At 42.6% G+C, this 23282-nt stretch overlaps 1 protein-coding gene across 2 annotated transcripts in view; it reads left to right on the forward strand.

Moving 5' to 3' along the window:
• The window catches only part of STXBP4 (syntaxin binding protein 4), a 122667-nt gene that overhangs the window by 91784 nt on the left and 7601 nt on the right, over positions 1 to 23282 (forward strand). For both annotated transcript variants that reach the window (XM_059669543.1, XM_059669542.1), the window contains one exon: positions 11902 to 11959. In XM_059669543.1, the coding sequence (XP_059525526.1) occupies positions 11902 to 11959 (58 nt within the window). The remainder of the gene's footprint in view (positions 1 to 11901; positions 11960 to 23282) is intronic.

Consider the following 23282-nt stretch of genomic DNA (forward strand, 5'->3'; position numbering starts at 1 on the left):
GAGCAAGAACCTTAGACAATTAGGCCTATCCAAAAACGTGAAGTCCTGTAATTGCCATCACTACAGAGCTTGGACAAATCCTAAAAGAGTCGTAGATATATTGGATGAAACTAGAACAGTGATGGCGAACCTATGACACGGGTGCCAGAGGTGACACGTGAACTCATTTCTTTGGTTGATTTTTCTTTGTTAAATGGCATTTAAATATACAAAATAAATATCAAAATATAAGTCTTTGTTTTACTATGGTTACAAATATCAAAAACTTTCTATATGTGACACGACACCAGAGTTAAGTTAGGGTTTTTCAAAATGCTGACACGCCGAGCTCAAAAGGTTCGCCATCACTGAGCTAGAACTTCCAAGCCCTGGTTAGGGTTGAGGGTTCGATTCCCAGTCCAGGGCACATACTTGGGTTACATGTTTGATCCCCACCTTGCAGGGGCATATGCAGGAGGTAACCAATTAATGTAGCTCCCTCACATTTGCTGTTTCTCTATTCTCTCTCTCTCTCTCTCTCTCTCTCTCTCTCTCTCTCTCTCTCTCTCTCTCTCTCTCTCCATCTTCCTCTCTCTTCTACTCTCTTTAAATCAGTGGAAAAAGTATCCTCGAGTCAGGATTAACAAAGGAAAAACCATGGAACTTCTGAAATCCTTTCTATATGGAGGTTGCAAAGCATTTCGCACAGAAAGCAAAGGTCCTAGGGATCCATGAGGCTGAAATACAATCCAAATACATGCTGCGATACAGGCCCATGTTTCCCAGAGTAAGGAGTGCCTTTTTCATATTTTGTAAGACCACTAGCCTAGTAAGCTCCAAGCCCTCAGAGTTCCATCAGCTCAGAGAAGGCACTATTTTCTAGCCCTTGCACACTGAGGGAATGTCATTCTCAATCCAGAATGGAAACTTCTGATCTAGTTTTTGCCATCATCACAGGCAAGCAGTGGCTTAGTTTTTCCTCTCTTTCCTCGTCTTCCCTTCTATTTCCTTCCTTCCAACACTAAGTCTGAGTAAGCAAATGCATGAACATGAATTAAATATTCAATTCAGAAAATGCTATTTTTTCCCTGGCTTGGTTAGGTTAAGTGTCGTCCCAGGCACTGAAAGGTTGCCGGTTCCATTCTCGGTCAGGGCACATGCCCAAGCTGTGGGTTCGATCGCCAGTGGAGGTGCATGCGGGAGGCAGATAATCAATGTTTCTCTCTCACATCAGTGTTTCTCTTTCTCATTCCCTCTCCCTTCCTCTCTTTCTAAAAATCAATAAAAACATTATTTTAAAAAATGAAGAAAAGAAAATGCTATTTTGGATCCAACTTTGTCTAAGGAAGACTCAGTACCCTCAAGGAGTTAGCAGTCTTCGGAAAGAGGGGAATAAAATAATTGTGCAAATTATCACAAAGTGAAGTGGAAGATATTACATATTGTATGAATGGTACTAACATTGGGAAAATGTTTTAAAATCAGGAAAGCGTTTATAGAGAATATAGCATTTAAGATTTGGCCATGAGAAGTTTTAAATGGCAGTAATGGAACAAAAGGAAGTTGGAGTACATGGGAAATAAAGGTAGACTGTCATAATTTTACTAGTAGAAACACTCAAAGAACGATGAGATGCAAGATTGAAACAGACATCTCATTATTTATCCAGCTGTCAGCAGCCATAGTCTTGAGGAAATATCTCAACATGAATTATTAACTCTATCTCCATTTGCACTGATGCCCTAGGGTCCTTCAGGATCTCAGACACACTCATCCTAACAAGCCTGGTACCTTAATATCTTAATTAACCTATCGCCCTATCGTCCGTCTGACTGTTTATGGCATCTACGGCAGACTCAGTGTTTGCCCTGCCACGTCTGTCACATTCGAAACTGTGAAGTCAGACATTTGCTTTTTCTGCCTCCTCCATTCCTGGTCAATGAGATGTGAAGGACAGTCTGCTTAGGAACTTCTTTTCTTTTTAAATTTATCTTTTGTTGAAAGTATTACAGGTGTGCCCCTTTTTCCCCCCATGTCCCCCTGTACCTCACATCCGCCCCTCCCAGGCCTTCACCACACTATTGTCTGTGTCCATGGACTATGCATATATGCATATAAATTCCCCAGTCAGTCTCTCACCATCCCAGCCCCACCTTCACTCTGAGATTCAGCAGTCTGTTCCATGCTTCTATGTCTCTGGACCTCTCTTGTTTATCAGTTTATTTTGCAAGTTTTTAAGTAATAGATAAGAACACTTGGAGCTGAGGCCGCCTCATTTTCCTCCTCCCTGCCTTCAGTATGAGCTCATGTCTGTAGCCTTGGAGGCATTTCTGCAAATGGAGGGTGGCAGTAAGGGTGCTAGGGTAGAAAGATCGAAAGAACCTGGGCCTTGATGTTATTATTGCACAAGCTCCAGGCTCCTTAACTATAAACTCATGTTCGCTCACCGCCCAGGTGGGTAGTCTGTCATGTCACCTGAAAGCAGTCCTGATATGCCACGTTTTCTCTAATTTTCTCCAAGCAATATTGCTTTTTTAAAAATCTGTAGCTGGGTCTTACTTCTTGGATTGTGAATACTCAACAAACCATTGTTGAACATTTACTATGCACCAAAGACCATATTGTGTACCAGAAAATGATACAGAGATAAGATATAGTCATCGCCCTCAAGGAACTCATGTTTTACATGAAGGAGTGATAAGGGCTGTGATAGAAACTGGTACAAACCACGGAAGTACCACCGGGCAGGGGAAGATGAGGTCTGCCAGGGAAGCTGGGGGAGGCTGCACAGAGGGAGCACCATTTCTGCTGGTGTAAGGGGTTTTTATTAAGTCTTTTTTGAAAATACATCTAATAAATCGGCTTAAAGACAAATATCCAAAATAAGTTTTCTTTTTATGATTTTTTCAAATTTTACTGTAAGTAATGGGAGATCCTTACTAGATTTTCAGATAACCACACTTAAAAAAAAATTTAAGACAAGAATATTAACAGCAAAATGCTACATGATTAGGAACTAGTGATATTTAAAGTTGCATTACTTATGCTGAGGGTAGGAAACATAAATAATCTTGATTTTATTTCATCTGGTCTGTGACGGCATATCGAAAGTTGAATGTCTGTTGGCTGTCCACTACCCTGTTGTCAAAATCCACAAATAACAGTTGTACAAATATTTGTAAGAAAGTTCCCCTGGTGAGTACAAAGGTCTTACTTATAACAAGAACATTTCAAATATGTGCAGGATCCACTGAGCCATCAGCCTTCATGGGAGGCAAATTTCTATAGTCAGTCAACAACTATTTCTTGTGTGCCCAGTGTGCATGGGTGAGGCCCTGTTCTGGATCTGGTCACCATTCCATGTGTGAGGCCTTGGATAGTAGGCACTCAACCAGTGTGAGTAGAAAAAGTGTTGAGTAGACTTTCTGATAGATCCAGGGTCTAGGCAGGCAAGGATCCAGAGGCACTGACGAGAAAGGTGACAGGCTGGGCAAGTGTGAGGGAGATTTTGACCAGCTCTATCGGGGATAGGCTTGGGTGAGAGTCCAAATCAGATTGAGAGATGGGATCTGGAGATTGGAGTCCACCATCTCCAAACCACGTTACCTGCCCAACTTCACTGTGCCTAAATTTAACTTGCCATAATCCTTTTTATGTGTTCTCTCTCTTCTTTTGTATTAATGTGATCTATAATTATACACACAACTGTAAGATCTAGTTAAGAGCAGTAAGCATTTTTCTCCCTCCTCCTCCTCCTCCTCCTCCTCCTCCTCCTCCTCCTCCTCCTCCTCCTCCTCCTTTCCTCGCTTCCACTCTCTCTAGGAATCAATGAGAAAAAAATAGCCTCTATCCTTGGATGAGGATTAGAAATAATATTAATAACAAATAAAAGGAGTAACTGTTCTCTTCATGACTATGAGTAATGGTCTCCTTTTGTAATCATTGTATAGTGATATATTATCTAATAAGAGTCTCATAGTAACCCTATAAGCTAAGCAAGATAGATGAGAAAGTTGAGACTCCACAAGGTTACTTACCCATGTTATTCAGCTTATAATTGTGGAACATTACATATAGAATTAGATGTTCTGACTGAAAATAAAGTGAAAATTACACTGTGTGATGAACTTCATATTCTTTAGAACACTGAAATTATTAAACACTCTAACTTGATGATTTTAATACTCTAAAGAATATTGAAATTATTCTTTAATAAGAATAACCCCCCTCCTTTCTTCCACTCAAAATGTCAAATGCTAGAAGTTAAATGTATTTGAGTTTTTATAACAATTATACTAGCAGGTGCTTTTCAAATAAATTTGACTCTGTTTGAACTCTGTATGCAATTGATGGTATTGTCTTTCTGTATTTTATTCTTAGAATTTCCATTCTCCAGATTTCTCCTCATCCCAACACCTGCCATCAATCATGTGAACTTTTATTTTTTCATTCTTTTTGCCCAATGACCCTTTTTTTTTTTCCATTTTACTATTCCTAACCATGAACCTTGGCATCAACAGAAAGGGTTCAAACTCCTAAATCTCCCACTCAAACCTCCCATTTGTCCAGCTCACTACAGATTTATTGTCCTCAGTAAGAGCTCCTGTTGTCCTCCACTGATGTTTCTACTTGTCTTCTCATTTGACCTTAAGTCCAGGGTCCATTGTTCCAGTCCTTCTTACAGGTTCCCTCCATTCACATGGCCCTCCCTCCTTCCATCACAGCATTTAATAAGACTTTGAGCCTCCACAAGCTCAGTCACCCACCTCCTACATAATACACAAGTAGTGAGCATTGCTACAGCTATACAGCCATAGTTCACTAAATTGTACTAGGTCTTTTAATGTGTAATTTTAATTATTTTAGAGTTTCTTATCTTACTAGAGGCCCATTGCACGAAGAGTTTCGTGCAATAGGCCTTCCCTTCCCCTGGCTGCTGGCACCGGTTTTCCTCTGGCACCCAGACCCAGGCCTTCACTCTGGCTGGAGCCTTCAGCCTTCGTAGATCCGGACGGAGCCTTCAGTCTTTGCTCCGCTGCTTCCCCCCTGCGTATGCAAATTAACCGCCATCTTGGATTAATTTGCATACTCTCCCAATTCGTTGGTGAGCGTAGTGGAGGGATGGTTAATTTACATGTTTGTCTATTATTAGGTAAGATATGTCACTGCCTCTGGTTCTGTTGATGGTTTTATCTTTTGACAATAGATTTTTTTTCTCATTTCTCTGTGCCTCATAATTTTGATTGAATGTCAAACATTGAAGGTACCAAACTATAGAGACTGAAATAGATATTATTAAACCCAGAAATGGGCCTGCCTCTTTTCTGTCAGGCCATTAGTGTGTGGGAATTTTTCAGCCTCATTTGTAGGCAAGCTGGTATTGCATTTTGTTTCTAGAGTTTGCCACAGATTTCAGATTCCTCCAGTGTTGGTCTGCTACTCTTCTTGTGCTTATGTGAGGCCTGGAGTGCTGGAGGGTTTTTTTCAGCATTCTTGCACCATCTTCAGCTGGCAGGAGGCCCTACATGCCTGCGTCTGCGGACACTTAATGTCTGCTCTCTTGCCCTCCCCTAGAGGTAGCCAGTTGTTGCTTTTTACACAGGGCAAGGTGACTGGTGAACATGGAGAGTGGAGGCTGGGGGAGAGGCTCTTGGTTTTTCCACTCCAGTCTCTGGTTTAGGCAAACTCTGTGCTCCAGCAGCGAAAAACAACCCCACCTCCTATTGCCTAAGGCGGTTTCCTGCCCCTCTCCTTGTGAATGGCAAAGTCTGCTTTGTACCAGGGCAGGATTCTAGATTTGGAAGGTTTCCTGCCTTCACCCTGCAGTGACTTAGTGTCAGTGCATGGGGAAGACATCAGCTTTTCCACCCCTCACCTCAGGACAAAGGTTTCCTGCAGGCATGGCAAGGACTGGCGATGTGACGATTTCTTGCCCCTCTCCCAAGAACAGGTGACTTTTGCCTCATATCACTCAGAGTCCTGTCCAGGGTGTGGGGGTCTCCTGCTTCTCTCCCCCAGCAGCAGCCGACTATTACTTTATCTCAGAGGAGGGTTGAGGGCATCTGCAGGTGTATCCCTGTCCTCCCCTCCACCCCCATAGCAGTTGATCATCAACTGTGCTCATGCAGGGCCCAGCCTGCAGATGGTATGCCTGCTCCACCCAGGAACCTCTGCAGGCCCTGCTCCTGCGTGAGCCTGCGCCACCCAGGGGGCTCTCAGGTCTCCTGCCCACCCCCAGTCTTTCTTGTGACCAGAGAGCTGTTTAGGGAGAGCAGGCTTGAGTCTAGGGCTCCAGGAATACTAGCCCATAATCAGGCTTTACAAATTTGTTAGATGTTTTCTTCTTACTCATTTTTATGGCAACACTTTTTCTTCCTGAGCTCTGCCAAGAGAGAAAGAGCTCATTTGCCCCATCTTTCCTCAGAGGGGCTTGTCGCCCTTTGGAATTCATTCTCCTGAGAGTCAGCACAGGTGAGCAACGCAGTCTGAGTAACAAAAAAATGTTTTTTTAAGTTGGGCAGCTTTTCCCCACATAAGGTGCAAGTTACTTTCTCTTGCAGCTTTCTTCATTTTAAATATTAGGTGCGGATCTCCTACTTCCTTTTTAAGAAACTTTCAAACAAGTTTAGTGTGGCCTGCAAAACCATGCATAGTCATCTTTGCCTGTCACTCTAGCCAGATCTTAGATCACTCTCCTTCTCCCTCACTCACTGTGCTGCCCTAACAATAATCTCAGTTTCTCCGAATGCCAATCTCTTCCCCACACCAGAGCCTGTGCAGGGCCAATCACTCCGCCTACAGTGCATTTGCCCAGTCTGCACCTGGGTAACTCCAGCTCCTCCCAAGACCCTTCCTTGATACTACACCCCCTACTCCAAATGGTGCATAAATTACTTCCTCATTCTCTTTCACAGCTGGACGGTAGGCCATTATCTGGGCCTATTGTCTTGATTTAATCAATCTCTTTAGTGGTTATTTAGATTATATTTGGTCCTTTATTTTTATAAGTAATAATCTTGTATAGAAAGCATATCTAGAGTATAAATTTCTAGAAGGACTTCTGTACAAAATAGTGCATACAGACAGTTCAACACTGTAGTGAAGAGTCTGGGCTGCCCCCTACCAGCAAGCGACTTAACCTTCCCCTTATGTGTTAGATGAGGATAATACCAGTCCATCTCTTAGAGTTGGTGTGAGACTTACTGAGTTGGTACACATATAGAGTGTCTAGCACATAGGCTCTCAATATACATCAATTGTTATTATTAGCATTTAAGATTTTAGCTAGTTTCTACCCATAAATGTGTTATCAATTTAAACTTCCAACAGTATGAGAATGACTGCCTCTTCATACCTTTATATGTCTTATTAAACTACTTTTTAATCTGTGCTACCATGATGCCCATGACTTCTCCTAATAGTATAATTAGTATTTCTCTTACTAAGAGTGAAACTAAGCATATGTTTATATGTTTAAGTGCATTTGAGTCCTGTGTCCCAACTGTTCCTCATGTTTCACAGACTCCTATTGGTCATTATCCTTTTTATTGCTGATTGTAGGAGTTCTTTATGTATTAGGGAGTTGTGCCTTTGTGCTATGAGTTAGTCTTTCATAGTAGTCAATACATTTTCTTCATGATACTAATTCCTGTTTTTCATAATTTCTTTATTTATGATTATTTTTTAAAGCTCCATCATATCGAGGCCCATGTTTATTTGTTTGTCATTGTATATTGAGCACCAAGTAAAACGCTGAACACATAGTAAATGATCAATAAATATTTAATGCATGGGCCAAATGTGACAAAGAGCATCTTGGTACATAAGTAAACTGGGAACTTGGAAGGGAACAATTTTGTATGAAAATGTGACGAGTTTGTTTTTGGATATGTGACATTTAGGTGACAACCAATATTCTAAGTTGAATACATACTATGCTCTTATTTGGCAAGATACTCGCGAAGATTTTGGAGTCATCACCATGAAGTGTTTGATTGGAAACAGATCTCTGATGAAGAGACTGTTATGTGAGGGTTCACAAACACTTCCAATCAAAAACTATTTCAAGTGATTATAGTTGTTACAACAACTTTCAAACAAATATGAAAAGAAAAGAAAACTAGAAGCATTATATATTTGTAAGTATAACGATATGGGGAATGTAGAAAATGTTAATGCCTTGGAACAATAATTATTAATGCAAAGTATTTAGCTAATATGTTATAATGATGCCCCAGTTACTTATTGTGAAGAAAGAAAACTTTACTAATGGAAAGCTGAGTTTGTTATACTCATATAAGCGTGTGGAAATCAAAAGTGCTTTTATTATATAATGTAGGCTATTTGGATTATCAGTGTATTCTGTTTTTCAGTTTAAATTGGACATTGGTTGTGTTTTCTATTACTAAAATACCACTGAGAGATAGTTACTATCAATTTAGTCTCCAAGTCTGTATATTAACTGCATGAAAAAGAAGAACCCATTCAGTCTTCTAAAAAGAAATGCTTATTTTTTTCAGAACAGAGACTTTATCCTAAAATAAACTATATATATAAATTTAATACACAGGAATATCTTGATGGCTACAGTCATTGAATAACCATTTGACTTAAATAGATATGAATTGGTCCCTTTAACAAATCTGTTGTGAAGTTATAGTCCTTGTTCAATAATTATAAGACAATAATTTGGGCAGGAATTTGATTTTGATGGCTAGCAGATGTGCCATCCCAGTGTCAATCTTGATTTTCAGATGAGCCTGTGGATTAAAAAATACTATCTTTGAACTATACATTTTTCTCCTCTATTAAAATCTATGAGTTGAGAAATGAGGAGTATGTATATAATTGTGCTGGACAGACAAATCATTTAGACAAAAGTTCTGGTCGTGTTAGGATGCCTTTCGGCTGGACATTTAGCTATCTTTGGCTTATTGATCAGAAATCCTGGTATTTGGGGCATTTTTGTTATTAAAACAGGGTTTTTATGTGTAATCATCAGATCCTTCGTTGCAGATAAGGGTTTGTCACTGATGAAGGAAGTGATCTGTAGCAAAGACACAGAAAACGTGGAGAAAATACGTCTACTTAAACAGGCGCGGCAGCAGCAGCTTATCACAGCCTGGCTGGCTGAGCACCAGCTGGCAGTGGGCACTGAAGGAGGCATATAGTGTCACTTCGGGGGATTTCAAGAAGCCAGTCAGCCCGACTAGTGTTGCTCAGTGATTGAGAATCAACCTAGGAACCAGGAGGTCACAGTTCAATTCCCCGTCAGAGCACATGCCTGGGTTGCAGACTCAATCCCCAGTGAGGGGCCTTCAGGAGGCAGCTGATCAAGGATTCTCTCTATTGTTAATATTTCTATCTCTCTCTCTCCCTTTCTCTCTGAAATCAATAAAGATATATTTCTTTAAAAAATAAAAATTAATTAATTAAATAAAAAAGAAGCCAGTCAACTGCTTATGCTGAATTCCCAGAAGTGCTCATTTTCTACTTAAAATAGGAACATTTATTCCTTGAGAGAGAAAAGAAACTCCTAGGGGGCCTGTGTTTATCTAGGAAGGAAATAGTTATGAATTTTTGGACAGGGTCTTACTTTATACAACTTGTGTTAAAAGACTGGAGATAAAGATGAAATAAAGCGTGTTTTGTTTTCCTTCATTATGAAAATAACCTTCTGAGAGCTGTTCTCAAAGAACATCCTCTACAAAGCAGTGGTGACAGAGTAAGGTTTTATTTCATCAGATGGTCATGGTTCCTGCATTTTGCTCTGCCTCCTGCTGAGACTTGGGTAAATGGAAGTTAATGGTTTGTGGCTAAAGCCCAGTTACTTTCCTGCACATGGAGTCCATTCTGTAGTGCGTTAATCTATCTTATACCCATCGAAGGAGCCATGATAAGCCAGTATCAAGGACTGATCTGAAAGGTCAATTAATCTTCTTAGCAATACCCAGGGATGGAGTAGAGGGATGGAAACCATTCTGTTCTAGAGGGTTCTAATCCTATATAATAAAAGAGAAACATGCAAATTAACCGTCCCTCTGCTATACTCAAGCCACGCCCACAAGCCAGTCAGGAGCAAGTATGCAAATTAACCCAACTAAGATGGCGGCAGCCACGGAGCTGGAGCGAGCAGGAGGCTTGGGTTGCCCCCGGCGATGGAGGAAGCCAAGTTTCCCACCTGCCCTGGCCGGCCCTGGGCTCTGCTCAAGGCTACAAAGTTTCAATTATAGAAGATAAATAAATCCCTGATACCTGCTTCCAGCCAGACCTGGGCTCCACTCAAGGCTACAAAGTTTCAATTATAGAAGATAAATAAATCCCAGAAAGAAGAAAAAAGAAAGAAAAAAAGGAGAGGCTGGGAGCTTGGGTCGCGGGGGGGCATGGCCAGCCTGAAAATGGCCATCAGCCCCTCACCCAGGCTGGCCAGGCACCCCAGTAGGGACCTCCACCCTGAAGGGTGTGTGGCCAGCCTGCAAACAGCCATCAGCCCCTTAGGCTGGCCAGGCACCCCAGCAGGACCCCCCACCCTGATCTGGGACACCCTTCAGGGAAAACCAGCCAGCCCCCACCCATGCACCAGGCCTCTATCCTATATAATAAAAGGGTAATATGCAAATTGACCCTAACAGAAGACCAACTGGAAATGACTGGTCACTATGACACACACTGACCACCAGGAGGCAGATGCTCAATGCAGGAGCTGCCCCCTGGTAGTCAGTGCACTCCCACAGGGGGAGCTCTGCTCAGCCACAAGCCAGGCTGCCAGCTGCCAGCACAGCAGTGGTAGTGGGAGCCTCTCCCGCCTCCTCAGCAGCGCTAAGGATGTCCAACTGCAGCTTTGGCCTGCTCCCTGCTGGCAAGTGGACATCCCTTGAGGGCTCCTGGGCTGCCAGAGGGATGTCTGACTGCCAGTTTACTTACTGCCAGTAAGCCAGCAGGTGGACATCCCCCGAGAGGTCCCAGACTGCGAGAGGGCACAGGCTGGCCTGAGGGACGCCACCCCCCCCCCCCCCGCCACCCCCGCCCAGTACACAAATTTTTGTGCACTGGGCCTCTAGTTGTAATACAAGAGAATGTGACTCCCTCAATGTGTGCCTGTTCTCTTGGTGTGATGAGACAAAAACATACTCTTGACAGAAATGTGGCCAAATAACTGCTTGCTTGCTTCAGTCTCCATCTCTTTTTTAAAATATATTTTTATTGATTTCAGAGAGGAGGGGAGAGGGAGAGAGAAACATCAATGATGAGAATCATCGAAATGGTAACCTCCTGGTTTATAGGTCAATGTTCAACCACTGAGCCACACCAGTTGGGCAGTCTGTATCTCTTTATAGCTAACTATTCTCAATCCCATGACAGAAATGGAAGCTAAGTTCAGCCAGTTGTCTGGCCGTTTATGTTAGTGCATAAAATTCTTAATTAACAAAATATAATCCATTGTAAATCACTTTGGTAAGCTTTTAAACCTCATAAGGAATTCTGTCTTGTCCAAAAGCTGCTTTCAAACTGTGCTGATCTGGCATGCATGCGCCATTCCCCATGGAGCTGAGTGCAAGGATACAAAGGGAGCCAATTAAAGAAACTTAGAGCCAGAAGAGTCGAGCAGAGGCCATCTTGTCCATCCTTCTGCCTCCAGGCAAAACCCATCCCCTGCACCCAAAATTTGTACTTGAATCCGGCTGACAAACATGCTCACCACAAGTAAATGATAAGCGGCTTATCTGTTCAGGACTTTTGTATGATGTTCTAAACATGCTGAGTAGGAAAGCTCATCCGAATTATTTTAATTCCCCCTTTCTAGGGCGTTATTTTGTTCAAGAAATGATCTCAATCATTGTAAAGATGTGGGAGTCTGTGTCTGCGCCACGAAGTTCTCTTTGTCATCGTATTGAGTGTATTTCTGGCTTCCTTTCACTCTAGGTCTACCTTATGGGTGGGAGGAAGCTTACACAGCAGATGGAATCAAGTACTTCATCAAGTAAGTACAAGCGTCTCCTCCAAGTAAGCAAGTTTTTCACATCTGGCGGGAACCTGGGAGTTGCAGACTAATCAGCAAAACCAAGACACCCTCTTGGAGGTTACAGAAATTAGAAACAAGAAATGAAGGCTCACCATTTTCACTTCATGTGATTTAAGTGCTAATATCAGATATCATTTGGGGAACAAAATTAAAAAAAACAACAACAGCCTAATAATAATTTCAAGGGGAATATCAAAAAATTGGAATGGTCATCATTGGAACTTAAATAGTGACCGCTTGGATTCACTTCTGGCTTAAGGTATTAATATTTGTGAAAAGTTAATCTAATGAAAACCCCACTTAAAACTTCTCAATAATAGTGCTAAAAATGAATATCCTTAATGCTTTCCAGTCTGCACAGTTCATTTACCTGCAAATACTTTTTTGAACATTTGCCATGTGCCAGGCAGTGGTTCATGCCTTGCAAATTCCATAATGAAATATACAGACTAGATCCCTGATATCATGGAGTTTACATAATAGTGAGGAAAGTCAGTAAATAAGTAATTGAAGAGACAAATGAGATGGTATACGAGCCAGCCTTATCTTAGTGGATCCTCAGAACACCCTTTTATGTGTACCTTATTCTCCCTGTTTGATAGATGAAGACAGTAAGAGCCTAGAGTGGTTGCCAAAAAATCCACAGCCACGAAGTTACCAACCCAGAGTAGAATCCATCTTCTGACTCCAGGATTCTCCCTAATAGACTAGACTCGCCAAAAGAGACCTGTCTTTGAAAGGAATACATTTTCCAGCTGCTGACCTGGTTAGCTTTACCCTGGACAAAGCAGTCTGGCAAACTTCCACTATGTTTGGGACAATTCTTTTCATATCAGATTTGGCTTATGAGGGCAAAAAGGGGGACTCCTGACAGACTCCTAAGATCCCAAGAGACGCCCTGAGTTTGTACTTTTTAACTAATACTTGCTGTGCATTTGGGGAGGAAGAGGGAGGTGTTCTTGCTGTCCTTTCAGATGTGTAGGTATTTTCCAAAGCAATATCCAGATTTTGGATTCTCAAGCTCTGTGACTTGACCCAGGTTCCTACATCTCTCTTCACCCCAGTTTTCTCATCATAAAATCAGGGAAATATTACCTACTTTATAAAGTTGTTCAATGCTAATTAAGCATTTAGCATAGAACTTTGAACATAGTAGGTGCCCAATAAGTACTCAGAAATTTACAATATGGAAAAATCGTCTTGGTGGGGGGAAAACATGAAAAATAATGTTACCATTAACAACATTGAGAATTCAAAAGCTTCATATTTGAAAATATTTAAGGAAAAATTAGGGGTAAACTTGTCAAAGTATTGTCATGATATATGTTTTCTTGTGGTCTCCAGCAAAAGCTAATTCATACAGCAAAGGTGTGGTTTGTAACCTGCAGAGGGGAAGGGGACTGGTGGAGCAGAGAACCCAGGAATTCCATGTGTAAATCACATTTAGCCCCTTATTGTTCACTTCCAGAATCAGAGCTCCTCTGGAAGGGAAGTTTCACTCTGATATTCTGGTTAACTATGGTTAGTTCTTGGACGATGGAATCACTGGGCTTGCGGGATGGCAGGAAAATGAAAAACCGTCTTCAAATCTGCTTTGGTTTCTTTCTCATAATAACTTTGTAATGAATAAGGGAAAAGATACGGGGGTGGTGAAGGAAATAAGCATTTATTGGGCATTAGCTGGTGTTGAATAGCCAGGCATATGTTAGGTGTGTTTTTCTATGTGTCATGTCATTTAATCCTCCTAACAATGTGGAAAGTGGGCACCTCTCAGCTCTTATTAGGATGGTATTCTGATGGTGGTTAGCTGCCTCCTGCCCTCAGCCATGCCTGTCTTCTAGAAGGTCCCCAAAGAAATGCCTGATCAAAGTAAGGCAAACTAGTATTCTTATTCACTGGGTTCTGAATTCAAAGGCATTTGGACAGTGGCAGTGAATGAGTGTGGACCCTGTGAGGACTCTTCGCTAAACTTAGCCTTAGCCGTCTGTCAGTGTATTCCAACCAAAAGGTGAGGTCATAGCCTAACTCGTGTCAATGGAGGAAAGGATATGAAAGGGATAATCGCCAACTACCAAGGAAAAGGAGGGAGCAGGAGACGGCCAGCAGAGAGCGAGTGTGCCCCAAGGCCTGTTACCCAGCTGGCTCAGCTGCCGTCCTTTGCAGATGGAACACTAGCCTGGGCTGGGCTCCCTCCTACCCCAGGGAGAATAGCACCTGAGCAGAGGAGAGAAGAGAAGGAATACACAAGGCCTCCGACTTCCCTGAGATCTAACTCACAGTTCCTGTGGAAGGAATGGAAAGAGACACTACATTTATATAGTGGACTCTGGTCTAGAAAATATACCCCTTAGAGCAGTGATGGCGAACCTTTTGAGCTCGGCGTGTCAGCATTTTGAAAAACCCTAACTTAACTCTGGTGCCATGTCACATAGAGAAATTTTTTGATCTTTCCAGCCATAGTAAAACAAAGACTTATATTTTTGATATTTATTTTATATATTTAAATGCCATTTAACAAAGAAATCAACCAAAAAACTGAGTTCACGTGTCCCCTCTGACACACGTGTCATAGGTTCGCCATCACTGCCTTAGAGTGTGCTTTGGAAGGTCATCCGTTGTTTTCTTTGACCTTAATATTGACTCATAAGGAAAGCCGGAAAGAGGTAATGAGACAGATTTGTTCCCAAGGACAATGGCGGGTTTCATTGTCTCACCATTACAGTCTGAGGAACTGTGTGGAAAGGAGATTAAACCTGTCAAGGTTACACAGCAGTAAAATCACACAGACCCAGGGTTGCCTGCCCCATAGCCACCCTGCCCCACCAAACACACGCACACGCACAAGCACATACACACACTGCACCTCCCCCATCTCCTTATTTTAATATAGTATGTTTACATGTGACAAAGAAGACATTTTAAACAGCTCTTCATTTAGAAAGAACTCTATACTTTATTCATTTTAAATCAACAGATTAGAAACTTAGTTCTAAGAATGAGTACTTATCTCCTGGAGATCAGAAAGGTCAAATAATAGAGAAAAGGAAAATCTAACACTACACCAGTGCTTCCTTTACCAGCCTCAGGGAGGAACAGGGTGCATACCAGGAACTGGGTTTGGGGGGGTTTGCTATAAATTAACCCTATTCAAACACCTACCCTTATTTTACCTTTATTCTTTATGAAAGTCTTACTTAATAAGTGTTAATACTTCCCTACCTTCTTTCAGGGCACTGAACAAGCACAAATTATTGCGAATGTCAATCTTATACATAATACAGTGAGTTCTGCAGGGGGATATTAGGCTGTATAAGCTAGAATACAGATACAGCGGTCACGTCTCTGCTCTCAACATGCCTGTCCATCCCCTCTCCCCACTCTTCATTTTTATCATCTACACACCTCACCCTCTTCCCCAGGAGTTTATTTGAAGAGGATAGGACACCAGATAATCAGACTAAGTTCAGTTGCTTGTCAGTAGTCCTTGAGGTGTATCTGCAGGGGTTTGTGTGTGAGTCAGATACATTGGATGGGCTTACTTCTTGGCTCTTAGCTGCGTTCAGATAGATGATGCCGTCAGAGAAGTAGTGTCTGCATAAACATCTACTCTGTGTCTTTCTTGGAACTTTGTTTTGTTTTTTTGCTTTTGGTTTGTTTGTTTGTTTGTTTGTTTGTTTGTTTGTTTTTAATCTTCATCCTCCCACTGCACCAACCAAAATTTGAGCCTGGATAGGCTGTGTTGGTTTTTGAGTAGGAGTGGTTCATTTACCAGGTTAATGTACTTTGGAGACAAAGAATAACGAGTAATTAATTCAGGTTATTCCCTCTCTCACCTTTACTTGTGATTGAAATCACCCTCCAGAACACCAAAGTAGGTGATGGTCTGTGTACATATAGTCTTTCCCCTGAGATTGACATCTGTCACTGGCGTGCCAGAAATTGAATTGTTACCTCTGATGGAAGCCACGCCCCAGGCAGAGGAGTAACTGTCAGTGCTGCCCCAAGAATGCCCAGGCAGATATCGTCCTCACTCAACATCCCCGTCCATCCACGTGTCCATTGCACAACTATTAATACTTTGTGGTTGTCTACTTAGGTTCTGACTCAGGGGAAGAAAGCATCACACGTGGTATAAACAAATTTATGCAAAGTGTTGGTGTTATGCAAAGAGCCGAGAAAACCTCAGCATGTTGTTTGCGGATTCCAAATAACCCCCGGAGGACTGGCCATGAAAGACACGGGTCTACTAGGGCTTACCTGTGCGAGGGTGTCGGCTGGCCCGTGAAGTTTTCCATCATACAGGAGAGTGGGGGAGTGGATTCTGCCACCCACACTTTCCAAGTACCGCGTTATATAGAGTACAGACAGCAGAGCACACAGCACCTGCTGGTGGCTGTGCGACATCAAAACTCAGGGTGGCCGAAACCGGTATGGCTCAGTGGATAGAGCGTCGGCCTGCGGACTGAAAGGTCCCAGGTTCGATTCCGGTCAAGGGCATGTACCTTGGTTGAGGGCACATCCCCAGTGGGAGATGTGCAGGAGGCAGCTGATCGATGTTTCTCTCTCATCAATGTTTCTAACTCTCTATCTCTCTCCCTTCCTCTCTGTAAAAAATCAATAAAATATATTTTAAAAAAAAACAAAAAACAAAAAAACGCAGGCTGTTTCTCTGCAGCTGCTTACGTCCGCGCTCACATCACAAGCAATTCCTCTCCGGCCCAGCAGCTGGCCAGGCTCCCGAGGCCTGACAGTCCCCTTACCGATGGCCTTCACCACATTCCCACAGGGCGGGAGCTGGGGGAGGGCCCCATGTTCTCACATGCCACACACTTGGCCTTGCTAGAGAGTTTCATAGAACTAAGAGCATGTGTATCTCTTATATGTGTATGTGTATACCAATATGTGTGTGCACATATGTATATCGGCAGGGCTTGCTCACTTGATAAATATGCGAGCATTCAAGGGAAAACGTTCTTATCTTTTCCTTAGAGAGTTGCAGCTTTCTTAAATTTCATGACAAGTGTCAGTTGTTTGATGGTGCTATAATGAAGTTATCTGATTAACTTGACCATTTTCCTACTTACCTTCTTCTCTTCCCTTTGAAGTTGTATACTATTCCAGATCTATAGTGGTCTTTGGTACGACTCCACTTTACAAGTTCATGTACTTTATCTGTATGTTACATAATTTTACAAAACCATTATGAGAGTTATGTTTGATAGTGAAAGTGAATTTAAATATTATAAATTAGACAGCTGTTGCATTGCTCTCATTGTATTCTTATTTTTTATTGAAAGATTCAGACTTACAATGATCAGTGATCATGATTGTACTAATCCTCTATTGCTGCATAATAAAATTCCCCCAACTTTTGCAGCTTCAAACAGTAAATATTTTCTCACTGAGTTTCAGAAAGTGGGCCATCCAGGTGTGGTTTTGCCGGGTCAGCGTGGCTCTCTCTGGGTTTCTCTGGAAAGTGCAGTCAGGCTGCTGGCGGGGGTGGGAATTGCAGAGTGGCTTAGGGGGACCAGCGCATCTGTGCCAAGCTCACATGGGACTGCTGGCGGGCGGTCTCATTTCCTTGCCACGATGTGGACCTTGCTCCATAGGGCCACAGGGCTGCTCACAGCATGATGCTCGCTTCCCCCCAGCAAGGGGCGAGAAAAAGTGAGAGCAAGAGGAACATCAAGACCAACACAACCTTCTGTAGCAAGTGCCTTCTATGACCAGTCTCAGAAGTGGTGACACCCCATCAACTCTGCCATACGCCATTGGTCACACAGACCCACCCTGGTACAATGTAGGCAGCAGCTACCCAGGTGTGAGTGAGGTCACTGGGATCTATCTTAGAGGATGCCCACCACGGTGCCATTTCACAATGCAATGCGTATGCAGCGTATCACGTTTATATGTCATCTATATAGCTGTATAAACAATACAAATCCTCCATATAAGATATTTGCTTCAAACATAAAATTATTATGCTTTGGTGATTTTTCAAGTAGGTATAATCATTTCTCTTTAAAAATTACTTACACTTGGTTTATACCTCTCCCTCCACTCATGTGTGCTGACATGCCTTTCTGTCGGATCCTAAAGTCTGAGGCGTTGCTGCTCACGCTATAAATCCTGTTCTCCATCCCAGAGGAAGCGTTGTACTTACAGTGTCAGTGGAATCTGGGGAGTCTGCGATTTCTCCATAAAACAAGTTTCTGTCTAGAGCAGAGAAAGCCAGTGGGTTTCAGCTCACTCTCTCAAGGGTAGGTGTTATGAATTCTGAGGCCACATTCACCTTCACTGCTGTGGGCCTTGATGTCTGCTATGCAGCGGAGGGGAGTGAACAGGCATGTAAGACATGTGCCATAACTGTGCAGTCATTGGTCTTCTAGAGCATGTAGCTAACACAGGAACTCTGCCAGGTTGGATAGCAATAATGCAAATAGTAGGCTGGAGTAACAGACAATGGCAGCCCCCCCCCCAAAAAAAAATTCTTATGAGATAGTATTTAAGTGCTTTGCTTTTATGACCCTAAAAGGATTTCCACTAGGCACAGTTCTTCTCATTTGTCAAAAGTCAGAGTCCCTTAAAGACACTTTAAAAAATATATAATTGTATTGATTTCAGAGAGGAAGGGAGGGAGCCATAGAAACATCAGTGATGAGAGAGAATCTTTGATTGGGTGCCTCCTGCACACCCCCCACTGGGGATCAGGTCCATAACCGGGGCATGTGCCCTGACCGGGAATCGAACCATGACCTCTTGGTTCATAGGTCAACGCTCAACCACTGAGCCATGCCAGCAGGGCTATTAATGACTCTTAAATCATGGTCTGAACTGGGTTGGGATATCCTATTAGGTTGTTCCCAAGTAGGAAAGAATGTGGATCATAACCTGAATATGAATAAAATTGTCATTGTCAGCCTACCATGCTAATTAAAGGGTTATGTTACAGCGTGTTGTCTCATTTTTAAAAAAATAGAAAACACAAAGGAGAAAAATTGGAAGTTATATTACCAATACCCTGACTTTATTTTGCAAGTAGAGTCTACCTTTGGTAATTCTAATGTGATTAGAAATTAAGGATCTGTGAGAAGGGAGAATGGAGAGGAAGGGACAGTTTCCGGATTGGAAATAAAAAGCTACTATTTTTCTCTTCTAAATTCATGGCAGATTACTGTAACTCCACTTTAGTGGACACTGTCAGGAGCCCTCCTACTGAAAACCTCATTAATTCAGCTGCTTTGATTTTTGAGGAGTTAAGAAATACCCACTGGCAACCCTGCTAAAGTCTGAGGCTCACTTGATGGGGCGTCAGGGCAATTTCTATGCACCTAACCTGAGCCTAGATGAGGAGAAGGTGTGTAGGTTCCTCACTATCTTTTGCATGTATGAGAATCCTGAGCATTTTAGTAACAAGACTATAATGAAGGAAGAAATATGGACCTCTTAAATGTTTTTTCCCCAAATACTTCTTAGCTATGAATACGTTGTAAGGTATCAAAATCACTAGTTTGGATGTAACCATCGGTGTGGCAACTGGCTTAGAATATCCAGTAACTAGTCCAGTGCCTGGTATGTATAGGGACTGAATAAATATTCACTAATGAATGAATGCTGTCATTGGCAATTTGGAGAAGCAACTGGTGAGAAAAATATATATATGGGCTTTAGTATCAGACCGCCTGGATTCTGTTGTTTTTGCCACCATTTTTTGAGTGTGACCCTGGTATAATTGGTATTATTTCAACTGTCTGTTCTTCCCCTTCTCATCCAACAGCAAAAATAGTGGTTTCTATCTCAGGATTGTTTTGAGAATTGAATAAAACAAGGGATGTAAAACCCTGACAAAATATCTGGCTCAGGCAGAGCGATGAACAGATGTTAGTTCCTCTCCCTTCCTTACTTTATACTATAGCCATTTGCCAATGAAGGAGTGTTAAACGACAACCTTGGCGCAGCTGCAGATAGAAACCAGTGCCCACAGCCTCCACGTTTGCCGCTTTCCGGCCAGTCAGAAGCCCTGTGACAGGAGCAGAGAGGGCGCGTGGCTCAGGAGCCTGCGACAGCTTGCGCTGGGTTTTCTATAAATATCTAGTAGGGGTAGCAACATGAAGCGCTGTGTGAGCAACTGTCACTTAAACGAAAGGCCAGCCAGCTGGCTGGGGTGACTCGGAATGGCAAAGCCCACTGAAATGAATAAAACACCCAATCCAGACAGCAGCATCAAACTCTCTCCCCACCTAACGGGTGACAGGTGGAACTGAGGCCGGAAGTATGTTTGTCACATCCCGTTGGGATAATAGGAGCCAGTCTGGGACTGCGTAATGTTCTTTGGAAATCGTCACCTTTCTGGGGCTATACTTCTTATTTAGCCAGATGCAGAATTCTCTCTAACCCCAGGGTCCTTTATTTAAATTTACCAGCAAATAGGAAGCTTTGTCAAACACTTTCCCTTAAAAATCTGGTTGCTGTATTAGTCGGCTAGGGCTGCCATAACAAAGTAGCCCAGGCTGGGTGGCTTCCACCACGGAAGTCTATTTTCCCACAGTGCTGACGGCCACATGGCACCTGTCAGGGCCAGCCTGACAGGGTTGAGCCGGGCTGAGGCAGGGGGGTGGGAATTGAGAAAACAAAGAAAGACAGGAAAGTGGGGACGGGAGGACCCCAGTTCTCTTGATGAACTGAAGTGAAGTTTATTAGCCATACAATCCTATTTATACACAACACACTGAATAGGAGGTCTGTCAAGAGGAATGTATTCTTTGTTCCTCTTAATCTCTCAGGGAGAGATATAGCAAAAGGACAAGTTCTCGGTACAGCATATCTCAGTAAATAGTTACAGACTTCTTGGTAAGCTATGAAAGGCTGTTCTCATTCTACAAATGTTGCTCTCATTCTACTGATAATCGCCATCCAAACAAGTCTGGGAAAACTGTGTGGGTAAGGGTCCCAGCCTTGCTAGCCCCTGCAGGTGCAAGGACCTTGCCAGCTTACATCTGGCCCCCAACAGCCACCATCAAGGTGCCGTCCGGACTGGTTTCTGGTGAGGCATGTCTCCCTGGGGTGTAGGCAGCTGCCTTCTCACTGTGCCCGCACACGGGCTCTTCTCTGAGAACTTACGGAGAGAGAGAGATCTCTGGTGTCCTCTTCCTTCAAGGACAGTAGTCCCATTGCACCGGGGCCTCACCTCCATGATGTCACCGGAGGTCCTATCTCCAAATGTAACCACATTAGGGTTAGGGCTTTGACATATGAATCGAAGGGGGTGGGGCACAATTCAGACCATAAGAGTTCCTTCCCATAAGATCTCTAGCACCTTCCTTTTCTTCCTCCAATAATCTCCATAACAATGCAGCATATAATCTTTATTTTTATACATTTACAAGTTTTCAGCAAATTGCAAGAATTAATTCAAACCCAGGCCTTTATCCTTGGGCTCTAGTCTTTAGTGGAAGAAACAGCTGAAGGGACGGGGAGCGTGGCAAACAGAATAATGGCTCTCCAGTGATGTCCACATGCTAATCCCTAGAAGCTTTGGATGCGTGAGGTTCCATGGTAAAGGGGCATCAAGGTTGCAGGTGGAATTAAGCTTGCGAACCGGCTGACCTTAAACTAGGGCGCGTCTCCTAGATTTTCCAGGTGGGTCCAATCTAATTACTTGCTTCCTTTAAGAGTGGAAGAGGGAGGCAGAGGAGAGAGTCGGAGAAAGAGATGGGACAGTGAGAGCAGAGTCAAAGATATGCTATGGTGCTGGCTTTGAAGATGGGGCCATAAGCCATGGAGTGTGGGTGGTCTTGAAAAGTGAAAAAGTATAGAAATGTTGTGGACCCCTCTCCCCCAGACAAGAATGTATCCTGGCCAGTACCTTCATTTTAACCTGGTTGAGACCCATGCCGGACTTCTGAGCTACAGAACTGTAAGCCAGTAAATTTGTGTTGTTTTATCCAAGTTTTTGATAATTTGTTGCTAATACAGGGAGTTAGAGGTGGAGGGGAGAGATGACGGTGAACGGAGAATGCGTCAGGCATGGAACTAGGGATTTATATATGTTGTCTCTTCACACACTATTGAAGCAGGTATTCTATGTTTTCTAGATTAGGAAACCGAGGCTCAGAGTTCCAGTAGCTTCTCCAGAGACACGCCCATAACCAAGTTAGTAGGTGCACGGGCCACCTGGGACTTCAAACCAGGTCTGCAATAATCCTGCTTTGCAGCGTCTTAAAGCTCACATACCAGTCAGTGCAGGCATTCCTGCTTGAAGGAGGCTTCTTTTTTCTTTGGATGGTGCTTTTGAAGGCTCAGCACCTTCTAGCTCAGTGGTTCTCAACCTTCCTAATGCCGCAACCCTTTAATACAGTTCCTCATGTTGGACCCAACCATAAAATTATTTTCATTGCTACTTCATAACTGTAATTTTGCTACTGTTATGAATCGTAATGTAAATATCTGATATGCAGGATGTGTTTTCATTGTTACAAATTGAACATAATTAAAGCATAGTGATTAATCACAAAAACAATATGTAATTATGTATGTGTTTTCCGATGGTCTTAGGCGACCCCTGTGAAAGGGTCGTTCCACCCCCAAAGGGGTTGCAACCCACAGGTTGGCGACCCACAGGTTGAGAACCACTGTTCTAGCTCATGGCTCTACCATTCCCTAGCGTCTCAGTGTCTTCTGCATTCAGTTTGTAACCCCTGGCCCAGGAACAAACATCAATTTTCTTACCTTGCATTGTTGGGAACTAGTCACATGCTTACATGAGGCTGTAGTGGGAGCTGGGAAATGTAGTCTGTGCCTGGGCAGCTGCCTCCAGGTTACAGCTCTACAGTACGTAACAAATACACCAACTACAAAAGTCTGTATAATGTGTTTATTAGTGTGTAATAGTTCAGTGTATAGGCATCAGTGTCACTAGGACATGAGTTCTTCTTTGAGTTCTTCTGTATTTTTTGTCCTAACGTGATTGAAAACAGTGGCAATTTTTAAGAGTTACCAGAACTGTAATCTGTGACTATAGTGCACTTTCTTTCTTTGAAAAATTAATTGCATCAGCTTTGGACCTGGCATGTTTTGCTTCTATACAAAATTGCCAACGATTTAAGCCTCTGTATATATTTGAAAAATATAATTGATATTTCCATATTTTTTTAGGAATTTTCTTTTCATTGTTCTAATTTTGCAAGTCTAATAAGATAGCAATTTTTTTAGATTATTATACATAGGAGTATTTTACTATACTTTTAGATTCTTGTAATATAATTCGATATCTGACCTAAAG

Source organism: Myotis daubentonii, chromosome 16 (assembly GCF_963259705.1).
Source record: "Myotis daubentonii chromosome 16, mMyoDau2.1, whole genome shotgun sequence".
In the NCBI taxonomy this organism is placed as follows: Eukaryota; Metazoa; Chordata; class Mammalia; order Chiroptera; family Vespertilionidae; genus Myotis; species Myotis daubentonii.